The following is a 12842-nucleotide window of genomic DNA, read 5'->3' as shown; positions in this document are numbered from 1 at the left end:
TCCGCACACACAGTTTAGGAGGCTTAGAGTTCAAATTTCGAGTGTTAGGTCTAAGGGAAGACTTTATCTTTGCCTGCTTTTCGCATCTATAGATCAGCCTTTCGTAGAGATCTCCATGTACATTGGCCTTAACCTTTCCCTGCGTCTAGTAGGTTCACCACTAAACAAGAATTAACTTTTATGTTTCAGCATATTTGCAGAGTTATGTAGTTCACTTGGAGTTGCACTCCTAACCCAAGGGCTGAACCTCTCTGGTGGTTCAAGTCCATCAGCGGCTATGTAGGATAAAGTTGGGGGGTTCAAGTACGTAGAAAAGGAAGTGGCACCTATTCAGGCAAAAATGAGAAGGTACATAAAAGCCCCCAGCACAGAACCTGGCTCACGTGCCTGCAGACCTGCCTCTCCATGTCTGCTTTGCCCTAGACCTTGAACTCCAGGTGTAGCTCAGTGGCAGCGGACAGAAGCAGGGGTGGTCCTGCTGTGTCTCTTTTCACCAACGTGCTTGTCTTCTTGTTTTGCAGCTTTGATCCCAAGAGGGCAGTGCAGCAGCTCAGAGCCTGCGGGGTGCTGGAGACGATTCGGATCAGTGCTGCAGGCTACCCCTCCAGGTAACATACCAGCCCGCTGTGCCCCTGGAGCTGCCAGGCTCCCACCACCTGTGGTGGAGAAGGCCTCCCTCCTGTGTGGCTCACTGGGGAACCCTCTTATATATGGTCACTGTTTCCCAGAAATAGATCTTGAAAACATTCTGAGGCTTCAAGCAGGAGGCCTCCAGAGAGAACACTGACCTGGCCTGTCAAGGAGAGGATTCAACAGGAACATCCTCTCAGACAGCGTCTCAGATTTCCGGTTGGTCCGTGGATGATGAGCCAATTAAAGTTGCTCTTTTCTCAACTTTTACTAAAGCACAAGGTTCAAATCCACCAGCAGCTCCTCCTCCTTTGCGATTAAACCTCTGAAAGCCCACTGGAGGGTCAGCTAGGAGTTGGTTCTGACCTGATGGTACAAACAACTTTTACTCAAACCTTTTAATATAAGATCACATTTAAGGTGGGAAATAGAATGCCTTTGAGTTTAAAAGAACAAAAAGACCATCATGACATGATTTGTGTTGTGGATAAGCCATTGAACAACTCTAGCACCTTTTAGTCGTGTACAAGCTGTAGTTCCCCCTGGACATTTATTTGCTTCAAGAAGGGGTGGGGGGTTATCATACTTACCTAAGTGTACTGTGACAGTAAAAACATGGCTTTAACAGATTCATTTTCTTACGATTTAGGAAGCTAGAAGTCTGAATTCATAGTGCCTGCTGTACAGTGCTCTTCCCTCTGTGACTGCTCTGGAGAAAAGGCTTTGCCTCTCCAGTTTCTAGCCCCTGGTTCCTTAGAGACCTCCATGCACCTTGGCATCATTTTCTTGTGTGGTCTAGGAGGTTCTTAAATGTGAGCAAATTGGACCCAGATAGCACATACCACGCTAGCCCTTCTTTCTTGGTGCTAGTGAGGTCTCTTTCTCTGATTCTCCTCTTGTCTCTCGTAAGATAACCGATGTGACTGAGTAAAGGTGGTGCCTTGAATGAGGGGATGCCTTGAGTACTGGAGTAAGGGTGGTGACTGAGTCACATCCTCCTGTAAAGTCGTAACTCAGGACACAACCCATCCTAATCCTGCCTCCTTAGAGGTTAAGATTTACAGCACGCATCAAATTGGAAGATAATTACAGCAAATCACAGAACAGTAGACAGATATGCAGTACTGGGAATAATGGCCAAGCCAGCCAAGTTGACACCTATTTTTGTGGAGACACAATTTAATTCATGACAAAGGTAAATGATAATGATACTTGGCCTCTTCTGAAATCACACCTCGTTCTGTTCCTTCGTGTTGAGCATCTGCTTCCATTTTTTCAATCCAAGCAGAGTAGAACCCAAACGTCTGTGGGACTCCCTGCAGGGACCCTCATTTCTAAGAAGTTTCATATGTGTTAGGAGAAAAAGAGGTTTGTTTATTGGCGGAGGGTCGGAGGATATAGGACAGGAAGTCCCTGGTTTGCAAACATCCAACTTGGGAATGATTATATTTTTCCTTTGTTGTCATTGTTATGTGCCATCGAGTTGCCTACGACTCACAGCGACCCTATGTACAACAGACCTAAACCCTCTTATATCCTGTGTCAATCTCATTGTCTCTGACACACCTAACCCCATGACCCCAGTCACTGAGTCAATCCATCTTATCGATGGTCTTCCTCTCCTGCGCTGTCCCTTCACCTTCCCAAGCATGACGTCCCTCTCCAAGGACTGGTCCCACCTTGCAACATGTCCAAAGTATGTCAGACGAAGCTTCAGAATCCTTGCCTCCAAGGAGAAGCCTGGTTTCACCGTCTACAGGATGAACCTGTTTGTTCTCTTAGCAGTCCATGACATAGTTAACACTCTTCTCCTGCATCACTGCTGAGAGGCATTTTCCCCTTCGATTACATAAATTTACCCTCACTTTGAAATAATTCAACTAATCCCTTCTGTAAACAGACTCTTTTTCACAGTCACCTTCAGCAGCTAAATATGCAGCCTTTAAATAATTCAAAATGCTTCAGGCCTTTTAAAAAATAGTTATTAAACCAAATCCATTGCCATGAAGTTAATTCTGATTTATAGTAACCCAGTAGGGCAGAGTAAACTGTCCATAGTGTTTCCAAAGCTGCAGATCTTTACAGGAGCAGGCTGCCCCGTCTTTTCCCTGATGAGCAACTAGTAGGTCCCAACTACCAATGTTTTGGTTAGCAGCTGAGAGCTTAGCCTACCATGTGTACCTATTCAGCTTACCTTCAAATGTGACTTAAAGACACACTTGGGATCCCAGGGACTGCCTCCCCCTGCCCCCACATCTGTGTCTCTCCACCTGGCACCGTCTATCTGCATTTTCAAACCCATTTTATATACTGTGGTTAATTACCCATGAACATCCTCACCATAAACAGTCCCCCAGTGTTACGCCCACAGTGGAGGCGGCTGATGGAATTAGGAATTTGCACTTGACCTGGAAAGTCCAAGAACTGACAATGGTCCACAGCATCCAGGCAGCTTTTCAAAGCCTGTAGGTTCAAGCATCGTTCAAGATGATCCGCTCCAGCCAGGGTCAGCTCTTTTTCTCTTTTCAACAATGTTGCCCTGCTTAGAAAGAAGAAAGACAGGAGAATACAAGGCCTTGGGGTTTTTTGTGGTTTTTTTTTTTGTTGTTGTGGGTATTTTTTTTGTTTTTTTAACTTTAAAGTCTCAATGCAGATGCTAACAACTCTGTTATTAATGAGGTGAACCACACCTGTCCTTCATAGACGGGGTGGGGGGCCTACCCTTTCCCCATCTGCCCTGTGGTATCCACCACTGGCCTTTTGACTTTTAGGAATGGAACTCAGATCCCTGGCACACTCCTGTAGCCCCTCCAGTTGGGTTGAGGTGTAACATTTGCTGCGTGCATGGGGCTCTGATAAGAAACCCAGAGTTCCCGCTGGACACCATTTCTCTCAAAGTACAAGCAAAAAAAAGGGCCTCAGAAGCTGCCCTTTGGTCAGCAGACAGCCCCCTGCCCCCACCCCCTCCACTTCCTGTGAAGCAGAGTGGACCTCCTCTGGCCATTCTGTCTGCAGGGCTCGTGGGAGGTTCCACCCACCGAAAAGGTTTCTGCCATTTAAAAAAAAGAAAGAAAGAAACAGAAGGAAATATTTTGAGAATTACCATCTTTAATTCAATATATGTCTCAGAGCTCTGCAATGCAACCCATTAGAGGGTCAGAAAATCAATTTGGTGGCTTGTGCTCAAGCTTATATTCTTTAGGGAAATAACCAAGGATGGGAATGTAGGAGGACAATTGGTGGTAGAAGAGCTGTTGTGTCCTGCACTGTCATGTGGTTTTATATCTGGATGCGGGTGCTTCACGAGATCAAATAGACTTTTACAAATAAGACCCGCAGAGAGACGTGACCCCCTGAAGACCACCAGCTGGTGAGCTGTTGGGTCAGGGTCACATCCAGGATTTCTGCACAGCACTGTGTCATTGCCAGACACCTTCCTGCCCGTAGCTGTAAAGCTTTGCCCTCCAACCAATGACTTATACCTCAGGAACAAGGGGTAGGTGGAATCCCTGGGTGACTGAAAGGTTGGTGCTTCAAGCCTACCCAGAGACTCTCAGAAGAAAGAGGTAGTGATCTATGTCACAAAGTCAGCTCTGACACATACTGCCCCCCCCCCGCCCCCATGAATCAGCACCTCAGTAACACCTGGTTATGGGGGGGGGGGGGGGGGGTCCCGAGGGATTGCCCCTCAGGAGTTTCAGACTGAACCAATAGGAGGTCTGGGTCCAGACCTCAAGCCGGGTGAAGAACTACTCACTGTTTATTCTAGCTGTAAACACCAGCCCTGCGCTTCTTAGTTGTGTCCTGGACTGGAGACAGAAGAGCCTGGGTGATGGTGCATGGCCTTGGACTTGGGCTTGCACGTCCGGCCCAGCTTCCACAGCTGGTTGACCTGGGCCGGTGCATCTCTCTGGGCCTTGGTTTTCTTTTTAAGTGATATAAATGCTCATACTTACTCCGCCAACTGTTGTGAGGAATGAGATGTTCCATCTAATGTCCTCAGCACGGTGCCACTTAACGTTTAAGACACATGTTAAAGAAAATATTTCACTCGTCCCTTTCTCTCCTTTTATTATTATTATTTTTTTTAATTTTAAATTTGTTATTAATTTGTGTGTGTGTATACCTTCAAATCAGATCTGACTGCTACAGGAGGAGATTGTCCCTCCTTCTCCAGCAGAGCATCTGTTGGTTTTGAACCGCTCACCTCTGGGATTGCAGTGCAGCTTCTTGCCACTAGGCCACCAGAGCTCCTATTATTATTATTATTACTATTATTATTATTAATTTTAATGAAAATTCACAGAGACTTTGGATTTCCGTTCATTCATTGTTGCACTTTTCTCCCTGCCCACGCCTCCCCTCCAGTTCTTCTCTTTAAAAAGTAAAAGAAAAATTCTTTCATTGTTATACAATTCCTGCCCCCAAGTCCACTCCACTATGCAACCTTCGTTCGGGACTCCTGTCATGACAATAATACCTAATCATATATCCTTTTGACTTGTCCTTCTAAGAGCAAGAAGCTGTGTCCTTTTGAGTGTGTTTTTCTGGGTAGAACACATCTGTGCCAGAAGTTTGTAGCCGTGTTTCTGTGAAACATCAGATGTATCTCAAGAAAATGAAACTGCCTGCTATTGAGGTGGTTCCCACACATAGTGTCCTTCCATCGGGTTTCTGAGGCTGTAAATCTTGATGGAAGGAGCCTGTCCATCTTCCTCCCCTGCAGTCACTGATGGATTCGAATGAGGTATACAGCCTTTTTGGTCGGCAGCATACACGTTACAGACTACACCACCAGAGACCCTTTAGATATATCTTGTCCCCTCAAGAGCACGTTGAAATCCCTGCAAACTATTTGAAAACTAGATAAAAGAAGTTTCTCCAAAAGAAAATAGTAAAGCTAAGATGCCCATATTTAACTTCTTGAGGCCATAGTACTAAAAAAGTAGCCCCTTTGACCCAGTGGTTACAGCACCTGGCTGCTAACCAAAAGGTCACTGGTTTGAACCCACCAACTGCTCTGTAAGAACAAGATGTAATAATCTGGTTCCGGAAAGATTTACAACTTTTTAAACCCTATGGGACATGTGAAAGGAACAGATGCAACGTGAGGGTGGCTGAGTCTGACTTCTCCCTACTTCATAAAAAAGGGAACTTTTATGTCCCCATCAATAATATCCATAGCACCATACAAATAGCTACTTCACATGCCACTCCACGTGCTCCTTCACCTATCTTTACCAATGATTGGGTCTGATATTTGTTGCAAGACTCACAGACTTTATTCACAGTTGTAGGGTTTATTAGGAAAACGGATTGGAGAGTGGGGGAGGCAAAGAATATCTCACAATTCCAGTCCAGGTTTAGTCCAGCAGCCCCAAGCCAGATTAACAAGGCACAGTTCCTCAGTTAGTGAAAGTCCAGGTTGAGTTCAACAGCACAAATGTAAGAAGCCTCTGTTTTCCTCAATCATTGAACAAACTTTATCTCAGAGCAGTTATAAGTCAGCTTTTGCTTCAGTCATCCAGTAAGCAAAACTATGACCTTTATCTACAGGGTTCCTCTGGTTATACCTTTCAACAGTCTCTTCACAGTCTCTGCACCACCAGCATCTCTCACAGTGTGGTCTCACAGCTATTGATGATTTGCAAGACTATAGGCACACAGTTAAGATAGCTGGAGTTCATTCTCCCTGTCCCCCTCAGAGGCCAGTGCAATGGTTAGCAAAGCCAATCTTTTTGACACCCCAGGGCAACGCTCCTCTCCTCCATGATAATCTATGTGAGTTGAAATCAACCCGGTGGAATGGCTTTGATTTGATACTGGAAAATTAGAGGTAATAGATCTTCATAGCTGCACCTGTGCTTTGCAGTTTAGGTGAGACCTGGAAGGGAGCAGAGAAGTCCTAGGCTGTGTTCATCTTTGTAACTTAAACTCAGGCATTGTGATGGACTTGTCAGCTCAGGAGGCTTGAATATCAGGACGTACCAAGTTAGACAGGAAGGAAGTGTGTAGCAATGAAATGGAGAAGACAATCGGAATCCATCTCGTTCTATAAAGGACCCACCTGTTTTGCCAAGAACTTTCCAAGTAGGGCAAAATGGTTAATGTGGTATGATCAATGACTTGCAAAGACTGTGCTTCTGTTTCTTCAGAAGAACTTCAGGGGAAAGCTGGAAGTGGGTAGATGTGTCATGGTCAGCTGCAGAGCGCGCTGCAGACAGTGGACTTCTGGCTCCTCTGGGTCACAGCTGGGCTTGTGTGTGGCCTGGCTGTGTGAACTCACAGGCAGGTGTGCCATCCACACTCCTAGTGGAGTATCTGCTTGAGAGATGGAAGAAGGAAAGATAGGTGGGTTGTTTTTGTTACTTGTTTTCTCTATGACTCATAGAGTCATAACCCTGTGACTCCATAACAGCCTTAAATTCTGCTCCGTCCTGTGCCAATCTCACTGTCTCTGACACACCTACCCCCATTACCCTAGTCACTGAATCAATCCACCTCATAGAAGGTCTTCCTCTCCTGTGCTGTCCCTCCACCATCCCAAACATGACGTCCTTCTCCAAGGACTGGTCCTTCCTTGGCAACATATCTGAAGTATGTCAGACAAAGCTTCAGAATCTTTGCCTCAAAAGAGCAGCCTAGTGTAACTCTCTCCAAGGAGCACCCTGGTTTAATTCTCTCCAGGATGAACCTATTCCTTTTCTTAGCAGTCCTTAGTGTATTCAGTACTCTTCTCTAACACCACAGCTCAAAGGCATCAATTCTCCTTCTATCCTCCTTAGTCATTGTCCAGGTCTCTGATGCATAGCAAGTAATTGCAAAGACCATCGCTTTAGAGAGGTTTCTAACTTTATGGTCTCTCATGAGCTTTATGTGGGATGAGAAGGTTATCTTCTTTCATTAATCGTTCATTCCACATCTCCTTCTGTAACAAGACTGTGTATTTAGACTGTGTTAGGTGGTGAGAGGCAGTTAGAGCAGACCCCTGGCCTGAAGGAGGAGCAGGGCCTTGAGACAGGCTTGGAACAGTTGGAGAACAGCATGTGAAAAGGGGCGAGGTTGCACGTTCGGGAAACCAGCGCTTCAGGGAGGAGGGAAGACTTGAGCTGACGTGGAGGTTAAGGAGAACTGGGATCCATGACAGCAGAGGATCCTGCCTCCCAGGAACAGCTCAGGGTCCAGCAGCTAAGCAGTGACAGCACTTCTCCTGCCCTGTGGCCAGGCCAGAGGGCTGCTCTGCCAAGTCAGTCCTGTTCCTCTGTGTGAGTGCAAGCGGCAGCCAGGTGTGCACCCAACTGCAGCCAGCCTCTTCCTTGGCAGCTGAGAGAGAGCATTCCTTCCAGGTCTTTAGGCCCATATGGAGAACAGCTTCTCCTACTGTTCACCCACCTGGCTGGAGTCAGAGCTGCCAGCAGCGTCGAGATGCCCAGAGACTCGCTGGCCTCTTCTGGGGCTGCTGACAGGCCTCTTTTCCAACCTTCCTAATGGTTTCCGACTCCTCTCCAGCAGACAATTACAAATGCATCTGTACCTTTTATTTTTCTAATTACAAGGATTGTGGAAAGCAGGAGGAGGTTGGGGTGGGAGACAGCTCCTGATATCACATACAATGACTTTCAATGCTGGGATTTAAGCAATGCAGGCTTGCGTCCAGAGCTTCGCTGTCCCTAACCTCCTTACATCTGCCACCATGGCAAACTGTGGAGGATCACAGGTTTCCTTTCCAGACTACTAATTGACATGTTAACTTTTGGAGGGAGGCACTGCTGTCTTTTTGCACTTGTATTAGCACAAAGGGGAGCAGAATCATCTATTTCACTGAGATCCTGCTGTCTCCCCACCTCCTAGCCAGAGCACCTGGGTCGTCATGTGTTGACACAGTGTGTAGTGGGAACAAGTGGGCTGGTTCTACAGCTGGGAACAAACTCCCACACCTGGAATCATCACCACCTGACCTTCTGCACCTGCCAGCTGTGGGGGCCATTTGGCATGGCCTCACCGCTCAGCCCAGGAATCTGGTATGCCTTCCTGCATCTGGGCATGAAACGGTTGCGCTTTGATGGATGCTTGGTGCCCAGCAAGGCGTTAATGGTTGAGGGAAACACGATCGCTGAGTCTGCCACCCTCGGAGTGTGGTCAAACAGGCAGCCTGATGACCTGACTGTGGACAGGGACGGGAGTAGGGGGGTTTCGAACGAGCTCTGGGGGCTTAGTGTGCCATGTATTATCACACTTCTCTGGCAGTTCAAATCCACCAGCAGCTGTATGGGAGAAAAGGCAGATTGCTTCCTCTGAGCGATTAGTGACCATTGAGGGGTTGGGGTAAGTCAGAATCAACTCAGTGGTGATGAGTATACTGATTTAGGGTTGTTTGTTTGTTTCACAAGAATGGAGGGCCCTAAGTGGAGGTAGGGCAGATTTGGGGCCATTTACAAAGGGGGGACCTCTCCTGATTGAGCCTCTGCACAACAGCAGTTGCGTTTGCGTTAGCTTGTCAGCAAATGGTGCAACTTTGCACCGCTGCTTCCAAAGAGGTCAGTTCCTGAATCTAAGGGACTTCTCTGATTAAGGGAATTGCCGTGCAAACCTCTTCCACTAGGTTCCCCGCTTACGTGGCTAAAGATACCACTTCTGCAGAAAGGAAGAAAGCAAAGGGGGAGACCTTGTGGTGCGGGATTACAGGTGTGCACCAACACAGTGACCGTCCAGAGGGTGTGCACAGGGGCCCAAGCAAAGGGCACCCTTTCCACCAGCTGCCTGATGCCCTAAGAAAAGAATGCTTTCCTCTGCTCCATAATTGATACACACCAGCATCCTCAAAGCCCCCCACACCACAGAGGCCGAATGTGGACCCTTGGCCCAGTTGAGGCCATCTGGTTTTCATCCTCCCTGAGAATCTGGGCTCTGTGCTCTTGTCCTGAATGGCATGCTCTTCAGGGGTTAGGAAATATGTTCATTATTAGCATGTCCAGATGCCCCATAATGCAGACACTGTCTGGGAGGAGGGGCCCAGCCACCGTCTCCCTGCTCCTACTCCCCCTCAACATTCCAGGCACCTACACAGTCGTCTTCTTCCTCTCTGGGGCCGTCGGAGAAGCTTTGTGCCCGTAGGAATTGTGAAGCAAATGATTCTTAAAGCAAAAAGAATACTTGTGTGGGTTTATTTGAATATACAGTATTTATCTTCTTAAAATGCCTCTCCTAAATCCTCTGTTCTCTTTTACTTCACCTCAGAAAAACAGAGCGGAAATTTGTGGAAAGATTGTTCTCCCAAAACTCCCACACCTCCAATTCCCCCACCCCTTCCATGTAGTAAGTGTAGTAGGATTGTGAAGCTCAAGAGACTCTTTAGAAATCTCCTCGTTCCACTTCCTGTTGAAGTATTGAACTTCATCACTTGCCTTGCTATTTAGAATTCCACAGAGAGAATGAATTGCATTTTATTTAGGAGCGTAAATACCCTTTATCTTGGGATCTTCCAGCTTCTGGTTCTGGGTCGTCTTGTTTTGATTCAGATTCTGCCTGTGGTTTTCACACACTGCGCCTCCCAGTCACGTGGATGTGTGGCATTGCAGGCATTAGAACATTGGAGGTGCTGTGTAATACCACAACATGTTCGTCACCTGCAGGGATCACTGTTACTGCAGTGAAGTGGGGGTGGGGGTATCAAAGATTCTGTGTGTCCTGTATTGCATCTGTTCAGGAACTTTGACAGGGTTTCCCAGGTAATGTTTAAATGCATTTCTTCATGAAAACCATTGCCCTGGAGCCAGGCCTTGCCTACTTGGGGAACCACGAGCTGCTTGGTCAAGGTCAAGCACTGATTGGGTTTTCATCAGTCCTCACTATAAGTCTCAGCTGTAGCTCAACACCAACAGAGAGGATTGTATTTCCTTTTGCAGCAGAGTGCTGAGAGTTCAGACTCAGAGCTACCTCTGAGGCTGAACCTGTGCTCCCAAGACACAGGCCAAGGTCAAAGGGAGGGACAATATCAGGTATTTGTGGATTTATGAGTTATTCCAGGAGCATCCTGCATCCTTTTGCACTAAGTTCCCTCTATTGGGGGTCAGTGGTGAGCTCTAATGATATCTCATGTGTATGTGTTATGTTATCAAGGTCATCCGCAAACAATGCCTCATTTGTCCATCATATTGTCAGTTTGAGGAGAAGGGAGATAATATTTGTATACTGTAAAATTCATTCTTTTAAATTGCACAGTTCTGTAATTTTTAGTATATCCGCAACTACTTGCAACCATCACTACTGTTGTTGTGTATCATGAACTGACCCACAGCTGACACTCCAGTGGGTTTTCAGAGGCAGTTTAATTGCAGGAGAGAAGATTGTCTATCTTTCTCCCACAGTGGATTTGAACTGCATGTCTTTAGGATGACAGCACAGATCCTTACCACTAACCCACCAGAACTCTATTGCAGCCATTACTTGTTGTTAGGTGCTGTTGAGTCGAGTGTGACTCATAGCGACCCTATGAACAACTGATCTGAACCCCGTCCTATCCTGAGCCATCTCACACTTCCTGACACATTAGAGCTCATTGTGTCAGTCACCATGTCAGTCCACCTGGTTGAGGGGCTTCCTCTCCTTCACTGACCCTCCACCCTTCCTAGCAGCATGTTTTTCTCCAAGGAATAGCCCCTCCTAGCAACATGCCTGGACTATGTGAGATGAAGCCTCATCATTCTTGCCTCCAAAGAGTACTCGGGCTGCACCAGATATATTGTTTGTCCTCCTGGCCGTCCGTGGGATGTTCAGTGCTCTTCTCCAGCACCACAGCTCAAAGGCATCAGTTCTTTCATCCCTATTCATTGTCCAGCTCTCAGATGCGTAACAAGTGATTGGAAAGCCATGGCCTTAGGCAGACACACCTTAGTCCTCTCATTCCAGAGTGTTTTCATCATGTGAGAGCATCACTGTTGTAATGAATGAGGAAAAGGTGATTCAGAGATATTCTATGTCCTATATTGTGCAAGTTTTTCCCATATGATAAAGAGTTGTCTTGCCTCAAAGCCAGTAGCACCTACACTGAGAAATACTGGTAGAGAAAAAGGCTTCACATTTGGGATTCCAGTTGTTCTGCTGATCAGGATAATATGAATTTTTAAAAATTTAATAAGCTGTGTATAGGGATACCACCATGCATTGGGTGCTGGGAGATTTAAAAAAAATACATTGGAAAGACTCTGACAGAGGAGGCTTCCACGTAGCAGAGGAGCTGACACATGGAAAGAAGTTATCTGTATAGTGAGCTGTGCAGTAAAATCAAGATAGTGGAAGTGTAGTGGGAGGGAAATCTGTCCTGGGAAACAGGCTGCAGGTTGGAATCCTGGACATTCCTCTGGTCTTCATAAAGATTGTTTGTGACTCCCAAAGGTACAGACCGAACTAGAAAGTCCAAGAAGTTCTACTCTTGGGAAAAGAGCACTGGGTTCCGTTCACTTGGAAGGTTTCCCTCTGCACGTGAGAGAGACTTCCCATCAGGACTTCGCCTTTTAGCACAAACACACAGACGTTCACAGAAGAGGGAACCCACATTCCGTTCTGGTTCCTTTGGTTGAAGGATGCGTCTCATGCCCAGGCTCACCCGTGTCCTCCTTCACTTGTGCAAAGTGACAACACTCTTCTCATTGGGGTGTGGGGGGACTTGCCTTCACCTTGAAGCCCCACATCCTTCTCCCATAGCAATCTCGTTACACACCTTGCTATAATGCATGTGGGTCCAGGGAAGCATTTGTAAGAAAAGGGCAAAACAAATTTTTTTAAAATAGTTTCTTTTAGAGAAAGAGCAAGCTTGGGCAGGAAGAGAGTCCCTTACACCTTTAGAAGTTTTCAAAGCCTCCCACATCCATGCACTAACTCACAGGTAGAGTGGCTGTTGGACGCTCCATTTTACAGATAGGGAAGGTGAGTCCTCCAGCCGGTGGCTGGACTGAGATCACACCACTAGCTGATGTCACAGCCAAGCTTCTGTGCCCCTGTGCTCCATGCTTGTTCCGTCCTGGTCACCATTTCTTTCCAGCTTCTCCCTGCAAGCTCCTGATTCCTTTGGCCCGGTAACCTCCCTGAGTTACAGCTCTACCAACAGTACGAGATTTTCAAACTGTAAGCATTTAAGGTTTTCAGCCCAGCTAAAAGCTTCTATAATTTTTTGTCTCTGAGGAAATACAGACTCACAGGGAGAAATGAGACAA

The 12842-nt window shown here is 46.7% G+C and overlaps 1 protein-coding gene across 1 annotated transcript in view; it reads left to right on the top strand.

The window, feature by feature from the left end:
• MYO5B (myosin VB) overlaps positions 1–12842 on the top strand; it is a 224013-nt gene that overhangs the window by 109805 nt on the left and 101366 nt on the right. The window contains exon 16 of the mRNA XM_006891707.1: positions 522–608. Coding sequence (XP_006891769.1) covers positions 522–608 — 87 coding nt within the window. The remainder of the gene's footprint in view (positions 1–521; positions 609–12842) is intronic.

Source organism: Elephantulus edwardii, unplaced genomic scaffold, assembly GCF_000299155.1.
Source record: "Elephantulus edwardii isolate Elephantulus edwardi_28Jun2011 unplaced genomic scaffold, EleEdw1.0 scaffold00103, whole genome shotgun sequence".
In the NCBI taxonomy this organism is placed as follows: domain Eukaryota; kingdom Metazoa; phylum Chordata; class Mammalia; order Macroscelidea; family Macroscelididae; genus Elephantulus; species Elephantulus edwardii.
Note: the sequence above shows the minus strand (reverse complement) of the source record. Positions and strands in the feature narration are given on the sequence as shown.